The following is a 16,790-nucleotide window of genomic DNA, read 5'->3' as shown; positions in this document are numbered from 1 at the left end:
TGAGGAAATACCTTATGCCGAGAAACTCAAGCGATGGATGACAGGCATTGCACCATCTTGCAAAGGACAAAAGACTGAACACTTCAATCATTTATCCTAGAGCTCTCAACAGGAGAGGTGACTTCACTACCACTGGGAAACAAGAAGCAATCACTGTCAGATGAACAGAAAGACTGATCACAGGATACTACTCTGTGGCAATCAAAGTAGAGAGAATAGCAAAGGAAAAAAAAAATCTGATTTTTAAAAATTCTTTGACATATTTCTGGAAATGTTGAGCAACATCCAGCAGTGAGGCCTTCCTCAAAAGACTGTTATTCGGAATCTGACAAAATTCTATTTTCTAAATTAACTTTGGCATGGAAAATAAACTCTAAGAGAAACCTTCCTTCTCCCTTTATAGGATCAGAAAAAAGAATAGTTGCTGTAGAACTGACTCCTCTCAGGTGTATTAAATATGGTGCTTGTGATGATACTGCAGCAATAAATTCAATTTGCAGCAGTAATAGATGTTTCAACAAACGGATGGCAAAGCAAGATAAGCCCCATTCAATAAAAAATTTATCAATTGATTCCTCTTAATATTAGAAAATACTTATTGCTTTTTCTAATGAAAAGGGTAAAATATCTTCTCCAAGATATGCCCTGTCACAACACTGTGACACTTCCAGTGTGTGACGTTTTCTCCGGTATTTCTTTTTTCCATGGATGCCATAAAGTGCACCGCATGAATATGAAGTGACATCTTTACTAACATGTGGTACTTACTTATCTCCCACAATTCCCAAGTTGATTGTTGGATAGCCGTGTTCTTGGATTGTAGCTAGGAGAGTTGAACGGTTACTGTCCCGAATCTTTCCTGGCAAGAGGTCATCTTCAGGATTCAGTAGCTATAAAACCAGAAACACTCTCAATCAGTTTCCTTGGAATACTGTGTTTTTACACAAGTATGAATTTTCTTCTTCAGATTGGACAGGATATTCTTAGACAACTATCACAAAATATATGTGTAAAGTGATTTAGTTAATTTAAATTAATAAGACATGTAATAGGTTTGTTTAGTCCAGTCCTCCGTGTTGCTTAGTTTGTGTCTGTTGGTCAATGTCTGCAAAACTTTCTTTCTCCTTATGAGTACCAGGCTTCTAATTTCAAACATTAGAAATCAGACCACAAACTTTAAGTTTCCAAGTTATTATTGCTTCTATTTAAATAGTTTTAAATAAACCTCATTGATGTTGCTAACCAGATTTAAAGGTATTAAAAGAAATTTTGAAGTTCATTGCCTACTTACCAATAAAGATGTTTTTTAAATACTACAGTCTGTACTGGAATAATAGACAGAAGCTTAAAGCTTGGTTCTTGTATCAGTTAGTGTTCTGGAAGAAAACCTTTCTCTCAAGATAGCACCATGGCAATCGCCTTACATGTGTTACATATTTTGGAAGTTAAACTACAATACGTACATATGTAAACACATATTTTACATATATTAGGAATTCTTTTGTAGGAAACATAAGGACAACACATTATTGTCAGGAGGTTAATCATAAGAATAACAATAATAACAACAACAATAATAACAACAACAATTTATCTGTCAAAATTACAGCAATAGTGTTAGATAGTAAGAAGGTAAGAAAAAACAAAAGTGGAGCATGGCTAAATTTTATGCTTTGGCTAGCAGCTCTATTTCTGTGAAGATTTCCATGGGATGATTAAGAAATCCACTGTGCAGGATCTTGTTTAACACATGATACAAAAGACAGTGCCCACATCAGTAAAAGACCCTTTAATGACATGGAAAAACAACGAGTCATACAGAAAACACTGTTCAGAAAATTATCACCTGTAATCCTTGTAGCACTTTAGATTTGTTCTTCCGTTAGTGGTATGTTTCCTCCACGACAGACCCCGTCTATGTTACAAAATCTGGGAAGATTCTGTCCCAGCAAGGCTGTCCTCAGCCACCCACAGTACCCCGCAGTCACAGAATAACCTTCACTGGGGTTGTGGAAGTTGTAAGGACACCACCAAGTTTTCAAAATCTTTCAAAATTCAACAGATTCAAGCTGTACGAGAATACAGCTATTGGGTTTATGTCTGTGTCTGGACTTCAAAAAGTTTGTCTCAAAGGACAGTTAAAATTATAGGTGAAACTTCATGCTGTCTTTAAACTTCAAACCGACTTTATCTCAACCCACAAGTTCTTTTGCTTTTGCTCTTCCTACTCTCTCTCTGTCCCGCTGCAGGAGGGAATGAATGAGCAACAGTGTGAGTGCTTAGTTGCTGGCCAGGGTCAACCCACAATATATGTAAAATTAGTAAATTAAATTAATCTTGAACCCGCTTTTTCTGATGTAACTAAGAGAAGCTGGTCTGGAGTTCTACCAACAGAAGACTGTCTGGATTTCAACATATGCTACTAATAAAAAAAATACTAAGGCACAATACTACTACAAGGGATTTGGTAGTACTACTCAGTTACCTGCCATTTGCACTATAGCTTCAGAGGAGTGCTGCTCAGAAGAAATTACTCTTCCAGTCATGACTGGCAGTATGAATTACAACCCTGACTATCCCACAGGATATCCTCTTGCTGGCAAGAGGAAAGCAGCTGGCACATGGTTGGATACATTACCAAAATTTTGGCAAAGACAGTGAGTAAGGCTTATGAAAGAGCCTTCAAGGGAGAAAACACAAGCAGCTGATTACGGGCCGATCAGTCACAAAAATATCCCATGTCAGCATGAGTTGCAGATCAAAAAGTGAGTCTACTTGGGAATAAGGTGGAAGTCACTATCTGAAACACTATACCTGTCCTGAAGAAGATATAGTAATTCAGACACTGATTCTAAACATACTTTTCTTACCTCATTCCCTGTTGACATGACTGCAACCACTGGAAACTTGTTAACTTCTACTTCGGTTACTCCAACAGTTGCTAAGAGACCAATCTCTGATGGACCCATGTGGGTTCCTTTAGCCAGCACACATTCACCTCTTTTAATGTCATGTCCTATAGGTCTGAAAATCATAGCACAGAAAAAAAAAAATAATGAAAGAAAACCAGAATGAGATTGAAAATATCTTTCCTTGATTGGTCCTGCTCCAGGTAAGGAGTGTCCAGGGATGTTCATTAGTCAGATTGTCAAAATGTCAGTACTACCTATGGTCAAACAATGACTATAAAAATCACCAACTCTTCTATTCCTTACAGAGATATTGTACTGTTTATAAGTAGCCTCTTTACAGACCTGATATCTTGGCCTGGTCGAGCCTGCACCAGGATTCGAACCTCTAGTTCTTCAGTGCCCTACAAAACCAAGGAGATTAAATATGGTTAGCTGGGCTATTAAAAAAATATTAACCGGTTTTAATTTCTCAGAATTCTACACAGCTTACAGTATTCATTACACTGAGACCATATGGTTTAAGCACCATCATTCTCCTGATCTGTGTGTCAAGTTTGTAATACACTGTGTGCTAAAACTGAACAGCTTTATAAGAAATTCTCTTTTTGATGAACTCACCAGGGAAGGAGTTTTGAAAACGGAGTTTTACCTTTCTCTTTTTATGATCCCTGTGCTTATATATCTGTCCTATGCTACGTCCTATGTTTGTCTGTTGATCTGGTGTACCGAGTGGATTCTTTCTACTGCTCTCAGCCAACTTGATCTGCTCGAACAATTTCAAAGATGGCATGTCAAAAAGAGCATTAGTCTGACAGACAATATGCCACTACATCCACAGAAAGGTGGGAAGAAGCTGTATGCTCCAACCGTTTCAGGATTTTCATGGTGATTCTTGTAGTGGAAACTCCTACTTGAGACCTTTGTACAAATCAGAAAGAGGCTTATTCATCATGTTTATTTACTGTGAACAAGAGACAGCGGCCTGAAAAGTCCAATGCCTACTTTAATATTTGTGTTTACTTCTGCAGAATTTCAATGGTTTGGTGATTCATTCAATGCCAATAAATGGCACATGACCTGTATTTAAGTTATAAGCCGTGCAAGTGGGTTGGTGATATATCCACTCAGCCTTGAGATAGTGACAGCCTGTCAGTACCACTAAATCTACACTTAGACGGGAACAGATTTTGTTTTTACGTTATCATGTAGTACTTCATACTTTAAGCACCTCAAAGTTATAAATCAGACACTAATATTACAAGACAAACAAGGCACATCATTGTCATTTGGGATTCTTACAGGAATGATAGCGCTGTATAGGACACTAGGACTTGGCTCTTTTCTTAAAGGTGATACGGATTGCATTTTCTGAGTTCAAACTAAGTGCTTTAAACTAAAGGCCCCAAAGTTAAAGTTAATGAACGTGTTGTTACAGATTGTGATTCTATTTACCTACTGTGAAAACGGATAAATTTAAACCCCTGAAAACCAGGAAATGAAGAACAAAAACATCAACCCTGAAAAAAAAGATTTCTTACTTTATCACAGTATTCTCAAATTATGCTGCTAATGGCAAATTCTGTTTCTTTTATACCTGCTCCTCTGGCATAAGAGGAGAGACTATTTTTGGCTGCTAGTGTCCAAAATGGCTGTGCTGGTGCCCAGGATGTCCTTTTATCTCCCTTGTCCCCACGTGAAGCTGTAAAAGACACTTGAGGCTTGTAATGAAAATCTGGGGCAACAGTTAGTCTAAGAACTATTTCATTTTTATGACACTCTGGGGATGGCTGGCCACTCGTGAAGATTTGAATTTTATAGATATATTTGGTAACATTTAAAGATTGCTAGGAATTTTCTAGAGGATCCAGAGGAGTGCCAGTGATACCTTTGAGTAATAGACAAGGTTGTATTTAGGACTCCTGGATGAGGGGAAACAAGAAAAAAAAGGCTTTTGAGGAATTTGGTAATCCCAGGTTTGAAAAGCACTGTGGAAAGTGTGACGGTGGACAACATGGTGATGTGTAGAGATCGTTATTTATGGAACCAATGGATATCCCAGAATACTTTAGGAATACAACATAATTCAAGGTGGCTAGAGGCAGAGCTGGCAGGGAGGTATGGCATTATGCTGAGAACATCATCCATTTGGCATGTATCAGGCAGCATTCTTCTTGCTGCGTACTAATACATTTTGAACTATTGCCTGAGTGGTTTAGTGTGATGGTGGTAACAACCAGCATCCATACTGATACACTGATGCTTGGTCTTGACATAGGATCTTGACATGCTTTGGCTGATCACATTGGTCTCCTTTTTCCTACAAGGTGACCTAAAACCTCAAAATGAAAAGGGTTTAGACATGTTTTCGCAAGGATCAGTTTTTCAATGACTGTGCATTTGGCAAGCTGATGAGAATTTTTCTTCCTGCTGGATAGACGTAATTCCTTTCAGGTCTGTGACTTCTACAGTCATCTGGGGAACGCTTGCTATGATATTTAAGTACCGCTCCCACAACTAGAGGTCAAGGAGCTCTTTTCAAAAGTACTCTCTGTCTCTTCAGATTAACATATTTCAGATGTTAGAGATTTCATTTCAGTTATACCCCAGCCCTAAGAAGAAAAATATTCTTGAAATACGTAGCCACCCAGGCATGAAAAAGGAGATAAAAATAACATTTTAATTAAACTATACTAATTATTTACATACAAAATTTGCAGAGTGGCATATTCAAGGACAAGTAGAAACTGAAGAATTCTACTTCACACGTATAGGCAGGAAAAGGAAGCTGAAGGTCGCTGACCATTTGCTAGAAAATTCGGAGTTTAAACACATGGCCAAATAATCTGTTCTCACATGCAGAGGAGAACATGCACAGAAAAGGTGCAATCCAGGAGGACAGTTATCCGAAGAAGTACAAAACAACAGGTTATCATGTATGTTGCTCTGAAATGTGATAGTCCTGTCATGATGAGGTAGACAATAGTCACAGAAAACTTGCTCAGTAAGGCTAATGGAATGATTAACAAGCAGTGAAGGCAATGGTGTATTTTAAGGGAAGATATAATCTACACATACACATCTGTAACCTCAAAGCAGGACTGACTCAATAAATTCTCTGTTAGGGAGAAGGCCAGCCTACACAGCTTGCTGACTTCATCAGATGTAAAAATCTATGCGTTTACAGTAATAAGGCATGAGAAAGGATCATGAGAGTATGTTTCCATTTTTGCTGTCTTCGTCAGCTTTGAACACTAGAATTCATCTGCTTACACCCCAGCTGCAATCGCAACGATAGCATAGAGCTATGGGGAAGTGGAACAGCTTGTCAGAACAGCAGCAGAGGAGCAAAGGCTGATTTGAGCAGAGAACCATGCACACACTTCATTCCAAAACTGAACTTGGAAGTTGTGTCAATAAGAGATGTATCTTCTTGCCTTAAAATCTGTCAGATGATGGAAAACATGACGATGGTGTCCTGAAATCACAGCTGGGTAAGTGAAGGTAATGATTCAGAAGGAAGTCTCTGAACACAAAGGAAGAGACAACAATATTTAGGAAGTCTAAGATGGACTGTTTGGGATACAACTGTCTACAGACAGCTCCTGTGCTTCATCAAAAACCACATATTACTTTGTTAAGACAACTGTGTGTACAGAATCAGTACTACAGTACTCATTTTTCCCGTGGCATTTCACAGCATCTGTAAGCTAGAGTGCTAATATGATTTATATGTATGCTGGAAAATCTGTTCAAATTAAACAGACTTAAGACCATGTTCTGGGGTAATATGCACCTTATCCATTTCCTGGTTTTCAGAGGTCTTAAATTCAGTCATTTTCTCATTTTAAAGGAGCACAGAGGTCTATTGAAGAAACTTAGCTGTGGTTTAAAAAATTTTGGGGGGCACTTACTTCTGCTGTTGCATAATAAACCCCCTTATTCTAAACATGCATTTATTGCGTATTCTCCAAAATCCACCTAATTGACCTTTGCTGAAACGAGACCAACTCTGATAATACAGAACCATCTTCATAGCACAGTTCAAAATAATCCAAGTCATCCCATGGATTTTTGCAGCACTTAAAACAGTTCACTTTCTCACAGAAAATCATATTCAGCTTTAGTTACATCAGCAGTAATACTGCACTGTAATATTTCAATGTATTATTCTGGGATCAACAGATATGTTAAGAAAACTTTTCTCCTTCTTACTTGGTGAGTTTAGGAGAACTTTTAAAGTCCTCATCTTGCTGAGTTTCAGAACGATCCTGAAATATGAAGACGACTGCTCTACTGTTAAATGTGAACTCAGTAGAAAAGAAAGAAATATAATGTCTGATTGCCACTACTCTGCGTTTTAAAATGTCATTACAATAGGCACTCAAATTGGACGGTATTTATGGATCTCCAGGAGGCATTTGCCTTAAACTCAATCATGCTCCCAAATACTTTGGTGCCAGCATTCAACAACTGTGATGAAAAATCAATGTCAGGACACGTAGGTCTGTGGTACTGTTATCACAGCCTGAAAGAGTGAATAGAATTGCCACTAGGAACTGATGTGAAAGTCCTCAAACTTCTGAGATAACAGAAGCTTTTCTGTAGGACTACCTTTCATATTTACAGGATTGTATCATGAGCCATTTTCTGCTGCACATGAAAGAAAAATGACTTTTAACTTGTGACTCACATCGTCTGATTCCCTGATGAGCTCTGTATCTTCCACTTGCACCACTGCATCAGCACCACATGGAATTGGAGCACCGGTTGTAACGCGCATTACCTGACCAGGCATCACAGTCTGAGTTGGCTGAAAAATAAACAAACAAAAATTAATTTACTAGAAAAGAAAAACCTCAAACCATTTGAACTTGATGGAAGCAATCTGAAAGACTAAAGTTCTTATTTGTGGCATGACTCTCGATATACTGCTAGTGCTATCAACAGGTATAACTCCAATGTATTTAAAGAGCATTAGGTCATTGCTTCAGATCTGGCTTTTTTTATATGGTCACATGTTAGGTGGCTTCAGATTTTTCCCCTTAGATTTCTATCACAAGAATAACTTTCAGGAAAAGCAATATACTGATACTCTGGTTGGCTTAGAAAAATGACTGGCTCAGAAATATAACAGTGACCTTCTAGAAACTTACATGAGTAAAAACCTAGTAGTTCTCTGTACATAAATATTTTTGCAGAGTTGGTTGAAATTTCTGGTTGAAATTTCCTTGCTTTGGTTTGGTTGAATTTTTATTCTGTTCTGTTTTAACAGCACACTATATATGGAAAACCAGCAGCTTGTAATTAAAGGAATGTAACCAGCTGCTTCATTTTTAAGTAGATTTCCTCATACTGACAGACAGCTCAACACTAGTTCACATAGACTGTCTCTCGTTGTGAGGGTCAGTTTAGCAAAGCCTGAAACTGATAATATTCTACAATTATGTAAAGTCACAGAATGTTACAAAGTTTCAGCAGAAGTAATACAAAGAATAGAAACATATCAGGACAATGTGATAAAACAAGTGGCAGCAGTTTCCATAAAATTTCTCACCAGGCAGCCTATTTTAATACGCATTTTTCAAAATCCAGAGTCAAATTGTAATTTGACCGTAACCACTTAAGAAATAAATAAGTAAAAGAAAAATCTTTCTAAAAAAAACGCAACTAAAAGAAGTTGGTACGATGACTGACATTTCATTGCTGGAATATGAGTGTTTCCTCCCTGCAGCACTTCCGTAAGGCCAACTTATTTAGGCTGTTAGTGAGCGTGTGTTACATGTTACACGTGGATCTACACAGCTGTGATCAGACCAACACATTCTGCACGTGTCACACTCAATTCATGTGCAGATTGACTCTATATTCTATATGCAGCATTGGAATATGTCCAGGACTTCTGAGACTGTGATTACCACTTAGTTGATAGCAACCTACAGACCTGGAAGCAGTCCTCCCCAAGCACTATTACCTGCTCCCGCCCAGCAGTCATTTACTCTTGACTTTTGACTGGAGGCTGGTAGACATCTGCAAATTCTAGACCGGTAGCCAACATCTCAGCTGTGCCTTGCCTGCTCTTCTACTCCATTTCAGCATTGTCACAACCTCTGAAATGTGAGTATTACTTTGAAATGTGTGTATTTCAAAGGCTGCTCATTGGGACAGAAGCCCCAGGGAGAGGCTGGAAATGGTTTGTACTGGGTTTACCACAGCATCCCACTGACCTACGTATCCCAAACAACAACTGAGCCTGGAATTGACTGAATCCTGACACTTTTCTAAGGGTAACAGAAATCTAACATCCTTTAAGAAGAATATAAATAAAATGCTAAAATAAACTAAAATAAAGATCACACTTGCCATATGTCATGGTTAGTGTGTTTTTAGGGCAAGATTCATGTTATCCTAAAGTAGGTATCTAAACCATAACCTAACAATACTTTTTTAAAAAAAGCGGTATTTATTTCTCACCACAGACTATGCAAGGAGCTGTGGATGAATAGCTGAGATGCTGCCATTTATATTGAAGATGCTTAAAAGCGAAAATAATCTTGTCTAGTGTGTTATTTTGATTTTTCTGAAAACGAATGTTGCAAAAGGTAAACCTTATGCCTTGGATTATGGGAGCTCTTTTACATATTGTTGTAGATATAGTCTGTAGACACATTACAAATAGGTAATATTGATTTGAACTTACTAAAGTACTGATGTCTTTAGTGACAATTTTTTGAGGAAAAATGTATTGCATTAAAAAAAACTCTCCACTTAAAATGCATTTTTTGGGCCTCAAGAACCACAAAAAATACAAAATGTCTAGGACTGATGGAAATCAGTGCTTATGGTGATAAAATGCACTGTAACTATCTATGCTTTTGGAGTTTATTACTAGATGAGTTAATTTTTTGAGGTGTAATGATATGAAGCATTTAAACAAATTTATGACACAATAACAATTGCTTTTAGAATTCATTGCTCATATATTTTCCTTTTTGTCCTTTGAGAATTTGATCAGATTAACTTTAAGAAGAAAAGTCAACCACCAGATTTGTGTGTGAACCTCCAGGGCTGTGTTCTTCTATGCTACAGACTATGAAGATAAAGAAATTATTCCTTCTCAGAAAGCATATTAACGTACAACAATTTCACAGAAGCTCTTTTAAAGGCCTTTGAGATCTCACACGTACCTGGAATAGGGCAGTACTGGGTTCTGTCCTTTGCCTTTACCACTGATACATCTATTTAATGTTAGTGACTGAACAAAACCCAGAAACAGTCTATCGAGCACAGCCCCCATCTCAGGTATTTTCTCTTGCACATGATTACAGTTCTCCTGTGTGATTTACAATGACCCACGCTCCCTTCTGTAAAAAGGCCCAAGCTAATGGAAAGGTGAAAAATGTCTGTTTTCCATGCTACGTTACAGCTGGTCAGTCACAGTGTCTCTTACAAACGTCTTTAGAAAGTCTTCCAGGAAATGCTAAGCTCCAGCTATGCAAGGAAGAAAATAATTGCTCCCCACGGCTGGAGTTTTTCACACAGAGGCCATGTGGATGGCTCGTGAGTACTATGCCCAATGTGCCCTCACCCCTCAAAGCAGGATGGTGTCCAAAAGTTTTCTTCAGTACAAAATAAAAAATGGTTGTTAACATAACATAAAGGGGACCATCTGGAAATGGAAATAATAAAATAATGCGCAATTTAAAAATTGATACAGAAATGTCCAACTTGGCTATATGGCCTCTCTGCAACCTCAGTCCCATTTTCTTCCTCTAGAGGAGCCAAATCTAAACCTATTTTGAACTCCCTGCTGTGAATCATTCTGTTAATTGGCCTGTAACATGAAAAGCAGAATGTTGCTGCTGAGAGTGACTGAAGGGTGAAATGAGACTGAGGAGCCTTCCAAGGCTATAAATAATTTCTTGGGAAGGAGATGAACCTGAAGATGTGTTGGCCCGAGAAAAAAACTTTGACCAATTATTCAGAGGTCAACAGACTCATTTTTCTAACTCGCCACCGGTATTTCCAGAATTACTCTCTCTCTGCGTGCCTCCTCCCACCCAATTTTTCTTCCTTGCCAGAGAGGTTTCCCATTCCCATTAATCCAGGAGGACAGACTGTCCCTGCAGAGAGACATTTGTGAACTCTTGCATTTTGTAGGAGGGAGGCAAGCTCCCCTTTGTAGGACGCTGAAACCCTGTAGACCTGTGGGCAGTCCTCCCCATTAGACACAGCTTCAACAGTAGTGTTTTTAAGCACTGCTGTGCTGTGATATTTTTTAACTGGCAAAATGATAACATTGCTGACAGATGAATAATGATAGGAGTGATAATTCAGCAGGTTGCTCTGCTGGTTCTTACTATGTTATAGGGACCATAAAAAGGGTTGTAGAAATAGTTGTCAGTCTTTCGGAGTTTGGACTAATGCTTGAAAATACAGACAGAAGGGCTAAAAATGCAAGGCAGATGAAATTCATTAGTTTACTTTTTTTTAGTATTTAAAGTAATTTTACATATTTTGTATAATGGATTCATTAATCTAGGTTCACGTGAATATCAGTTGAGAAGATATCTATTATACCAAAGTATAATTCATGATGATGGATGAGAACTACAGCAAATATTATTTTCATAGTTCTCTGTATCTATCATGGTTAGCCAAATTAAATGTCTATTATACATTTAGAGGGAGTTCAACTCCATTTAAAAAAAAAAACAGAACAATCCTGCAACTGGTAATACTTCTAAAACCTGAAACAACTTTTGAAATGCATCTATTTTATTTGAGACTTTTTTGTTTAGCAGTCAAAATGGCCACACTGTAAAATCCTCATTAAACCCGATCATTCTTTTGTTTTGCCTGTTACTTATTCCATTTCTGCATCATTTCACATACAATACACAGAATTATATACTGGGACTTGAGACAGCTGGAGAAACACTTTGGATTAACCCATGCTCTCCTGAAAAGAGAAGGAACTTTATCAAATGGACTCTGGAGTTTAAGAGCAAATCCTAAACAGCGTTGATTCATGAGTAGTTATACAGCACAGCACAGCAAGTCATGAATTGCCGCTGCCCCGACTTGCTCTTAAACACAATCGACGCATCTGCTAAGGTGCACAAACACTCGTTTGATTTAACAAACAGAAGAGGAGCAATACCGCTAACGGGGTTGCTGCCAGGCTTCCTCAAGATTGTTCTCATCTAATCTACCTTTAAAGGATTCATACAAAATTATTACACTTCGTTTTGCAGGTATCAGTGTGAAATACGCAAGCAGCTTGTGGAAACAGTTATTAGGGTGACATCCCTTTTAAAATTTGTCAGCATGAAAGGGTTAAATCTTGCTTGTCTCTGTTTATGAATTGCAATGCCACTAGAAACCTTATGTCCTCTGACACTGTACTAGGGCAGAACATTACAGTATGCACTCCTATGGACATGTCAGCGCAGTGCTCCGAAGTATTTTGGGATATCCTTGTTAGTTCCTTACGTAACTGCACGACCTCACTTTCTGAAATCATGTCCCAAGGCACATAGCAGGAGGCGAGGTACAGCTGTGTCCTACTTCACGCCACCTCCAAGAATATTGAGTTTTGGAGCACTGGCAACGATTGTAAAAATACAAAGCAATATCTTACAAAAAAATACATTAAAAAAAAAGAGAAAAGAAATTGTGCTCACCTGCTCACCAGCCTGGGATTCCCCTATGATGAATCGATCTCCTGGGCCATCAGCAGCTGTTAAAACAGACAAACAATGGCATTAGAAATTAAGAACAGGAGAACCAAAGAATTATCTAAGATTCAGTTCTTCAGTGTCAGCATGACAAATGTTATAGAAGTTTTGCAAATATTTTACATTTTTGGTCCTTTTCAATTGTGTTTATTATTTTGAAAATGACAGGTTCTACAGTACTTTTAACTGGAATTTTTCAGGCAACATGGGATCAAGTAGAAGGAGATTAGGAGGAACTACATTAATAACAAAGATTTGAGAGTGTTCATTGATTATTTTTATAAAATTGTCCACCATGAGCAAATCTCTTCCTATGTGAAACTAACATAGGGGAACCACATGTTTTTAAAGTCCATTATGTACCTTTTTCTAGACAACAATGGCATATTGACATTTCTAGATTCTGTCTCTGCCTTTGGAGGAAAATGTGCACAAGTGCAGTGGTTACAGTCTGTGTAGCTGACCATACAGGTTTGGCATTTTCTGAAGAGTACTAGGTGCCATATTAGATGTCTGGGTTCTGTTCCTTTTTATAGTTTTAGGAGGTAGTACTGAACTAGTTACCTTATACATTTCACTGAAGCCATCCTGAAAATTACAAGTCAGAGATCATTGATTTAACAACCTGAAAGTCTCCAGAATTTCTAATTTAGCCAAATCTGTACTTTTACAGGGACAACAAAGGCACCATCACTAATGAAGTTTAAGCTTCTGCCTGCCTCAAAGGTATTTTGGCAAGTTGCGAAAGTATTAGAGGCTCTAACATGGTGTAAAGCATGTATGGAGCACAAGCAACCCTGCCAGTCCAAGCGCAGCAGGCGTGCTGTCGAAAATGTTCAGACAAACTGGGTTCATGTGATCACATTTAAATATGTCTTTATATTAATTTAAAATCTGTAATTGTCAAAAGGTGACTTCCCAGAAATGAAGTCTAATCAGTGACAACCTTTATCTTAATATCTTCTGTTTCATTTCGAAACACCTGAATATACAGCTAGGTAACCTTATTGTATTGAGAAGAACTGCTTTCAGGAAGGATGCCCATTCAGTCTGTACAACGATTTATCAATTTGTACTTATACATCAGCTACAACTCTGCAGATGATGATCTATGGTACTTAGTCATGTTTGAAGATTAATGATTAACTTAAGTTTAAAAGCCTACAAAACAGCCTAATCTATGAGCTTTAGAACAAACTCTAAAATAAGAAAGTGGAAAAGAACTCTTCAACTACTTGTCTTTGAATAATGCATATAATATTACTGAATACAGTTTTCAGACCTTCAGTGAAAAAAATGCACTTGGATGATCCAGCAAAAGCAGAGAAAAAATTCCCTAATAGCTAAATTATTTTAAACCTGATAAAATACTACTGAATTACATTTTATTCCCCCACCAATAATGATATGGAGACAAAGTTTATAGGTGATGTACAACTGATACATCTTGAAAAAGGTGGGCAAGGTTTTGGGCAGACAGGTTTATGTGACTGAAAGCTAATCCTTTATTTTTTTGTAAAAAATCTCTGTTAATGTAGTCAATATTATCTCTGCCAACAAGCTTTGTTCCTCATATCCTGAGACAACAGGTCTACAAGAACAATTAGAATAGAATGGAATGGAATGGAATGGAATGGAATGGAATATTTCAGTTGGAAGGGACCTACAACGATCATCTAGTCCAACTGCCTGAGGAGTTCAGAGCTGACCAAAAGTTAAAGCAAATTATTAAGCAAATGCCTCTTAAACACCGACAGGCTTGGGGCAGGAAGCTTTTTCCAGTGTTTGACCACACTCTTGGTAAAGAAATGCTTCCTAATGTCCAGTCTAAACTTCCCCTGCCGCAACTTCGAACCATTCCCACGCGTCCTCTCACTGGGTATCAGGGAGAAGAGGTCAGCACCTCCCTCTCCACTTCCCCTCCTCAGGAAGCTGTAGAGAGCAAGGCGGTGGCCCCTCAGCCTCCTTTTCTCCAAACTAGATGAGCCCAAAGTCCTTAGCCGATCCTCAAAGGACATTCATTCCTTCTAGCTCTTGCACCAGCTTTGTTGCTCTCCTCTGGATACATTCAAATACCTTAGTGTTACTCTATTGAATCTACCACCAAAATTACAGTCTTGTGTGTTGGTTCTGACATAAATTGTTGAAGACAGCATTGACGATCATTCTGCTCATTCTGTGTGTTTACTAAGATTGTACTTGTGCCTTCCCTTACCTTGTAGCAACCAGGTTGCAAGACAGCATTTGCTTAATCCCCAGGTCCTTGTCAGTCAGCATCCTGCTCAGTTTCCCCTCTCAGCTTTTCTCAGCGTTATATTACCTGTATTTCTCTGGCTATGTCTGCACTCCTTTGCCACTATTACTGGTCATGTTGGTCTGCCTGCCTCTCACACACACAGACGACAGACAGCTGCAGTCAAACTCATGTTGCAGACCTGGAATTTTATTTTTATATCAAATCCTTAAGGAAGCTTTTGCACTACACCCATTGCCTGGGTTTGCACACAGTCTATTTAATGGACAGTTGCTTTCCATTGTTTCAGCTTCCAGTAACAAAAAAAGATATTTTAATGTCCCCAGAAGAAAGTTGGCTATTGTGTCCAAATTTCAACATGGTGTTACGATGATTCAACCGCTACCACAATGAAATCACTACCAGTATAGTGTTCAATCATACATATTTTCATTTTCCTCCACAGATATCTGAGGTGAATACTTTACAAAGGGACAAACTGATGCACAGAGAAGCAACTTGCTCAAAATCATGCAGCACTTGTGGTAAAGCAGAGGAGGGACTCAGGTCTCTTGGGAAACCACTTACTGCTTGCTATGTAAAGTCACACTACTCATTTTATTTGTACACAGCAACTGCAGTATTTTCAAAGTAAAAATGAGTTCTTTTTTGAGGTGCCTCCACAAGAGCACACTTTTGAAAATTCTTTAATACAATCATAAAATAATTCACAAATAGGATGCTGGATCTGTGACAGTTCAACAAAGTAACAGATATGTAAGAAATTCCTGATTAAATCAACAACAGAGAAATAGAAGAAGAATCTGTCATTCAGGAACAGATGTTCTGTTACCCTCCTGAATTCTTTATGTTTCCAAGAAACTAACTAGCAACACAAGTGCGTGTCTATGAGCACAAGTGGATGTACATTTGCTTGTGTACATATGTATCCACTTAAAAGATATGAATCCAACTTTATGGTCTTCCTTCAAGACAGCTGCATTCTACATAACTGTGACTTCAGCAATGATCTGAATCAAGTCTCAACCAAAATAACAACTGTTGGATACAAAATAGGCGAACTAACAGGTTATGAAGTGGTTTTACAGACACTGTACTGCATGTCTACAAAGCCACTGTTTACCTCTCACAGCGTAGCCGTCTTTTACTGATGCTGGAAATGGTGGTAGATTATCTTTTGCATATACATCTTGAGCAAGGACTCGGCCCATTCCATCTAGAAAAGAGAAAACAGAAAAGACCACACTCCATGTCATTGTTACAGCTAGTGAAAGGGAAAAAAAAGTGAACAGCAGTGCGCTCTGATGGATGAACTTTATGTGTATGTGACATGAATAGATCTCTTGGGTTTTTGATTTCTGCCTCTACATAAATGAAAAAAGATTGGAGTCTGAAAGTACTGATGAAAGATTTGTTCAGTAAGTCTGTGCTCCTGGTTATGGTGAAATTGGTGACAGTAGATCTGAATGTCAAGTATCCAAACCCAGAGGTAATAGCTCTGATATAGGATCAGACAGAAAAAAACATGTATTTGTTTCTTCAGGACAAGTTTTTCTCCTGAAATCTCTTAAAAATACATGCTTTCCTGTATTTAAAATTAAAAAAATATTTGTTCTTTTTTTAAAAGGTTTTAAAATAACATTTCCAAAGTGGATCCTGTGTGCAAAAGGTGAGGTGATGGATTGAGCCCAGAGGACTCAACATAAACAGTAACGATGGACAAGTTTCCCTAAATTGACAAAGAAGTTTTGCACTAGATTAGCTTTGCCTAATTGCTGAGAGCATTTCTGCTTAATGGAAGGTGAGTGCACATAAGTGTCAGGATTATTTACGTAAATTTACTCTGTTATAGTTCTAAACATTTTAATAGCTGTTTCAAACATACTC

At 38.0% G+C, this 16,790-nt stretch overlaps 1 protein-coding gene across 1 annotated transcript in view; it reads right to left on the bottom strand.

The window, feature by feature from the left end:
• Positions 1 to 16,790, bottom strand: part of GPHN (gephyrin) — a 215,333-nt gene that overhangs the window by 28,542 nt on the left and 170,001 nt on the right. The window contains exons 12-17 of the mRNA XM_009883501.1: positions 16,027 to 16,119; positions 12,596 to 12,651; positions 7,603 to 7,722; positions 3,255 to 3,313; positions 2,871 to 3,024; positions 769 to 890 (exon numbers count right to left, since the gene is read on the bottom strand). Of these exons, the coding sequence (XP_009881803.1) occupies positions 769 to 890; positions 2,871 to 3,024; positions 3,255 to 3,313; positions 7,603 to 7,722; positions 12,596 to 12,651; positions 16,027 to 16,119 (604 nt within the window). The remainder of the gene's footprint in view (positions 1 to 768; positions 891 to 2,870; positions 3,025 to 3,254; positions 3,314 to 7,602; positions 7,723 to 12,595; positions 12,652 to 16,026; positions 16,120 to 16,790) is intronic.

The sequence above is a fragment of the Charadrius vociferus genome, unplaced genomic scaffold, assembly GCF_000708025.1.
Source record: "Charadrius vociferus isolate BGI_N301 unplaced genomic scaffold, ASM70802v2 scaffold34, whole genome shotgun sequence".
Lineage (NCBI taxonomy): Eukaryota > Metazoa > Chordata > Aves > Charadriiformes > Charadriidae > Charadrius > Charadrius vociferus.
This window is presented reverse-complemented; position numbering and strand designations above follow the sequence as displayed.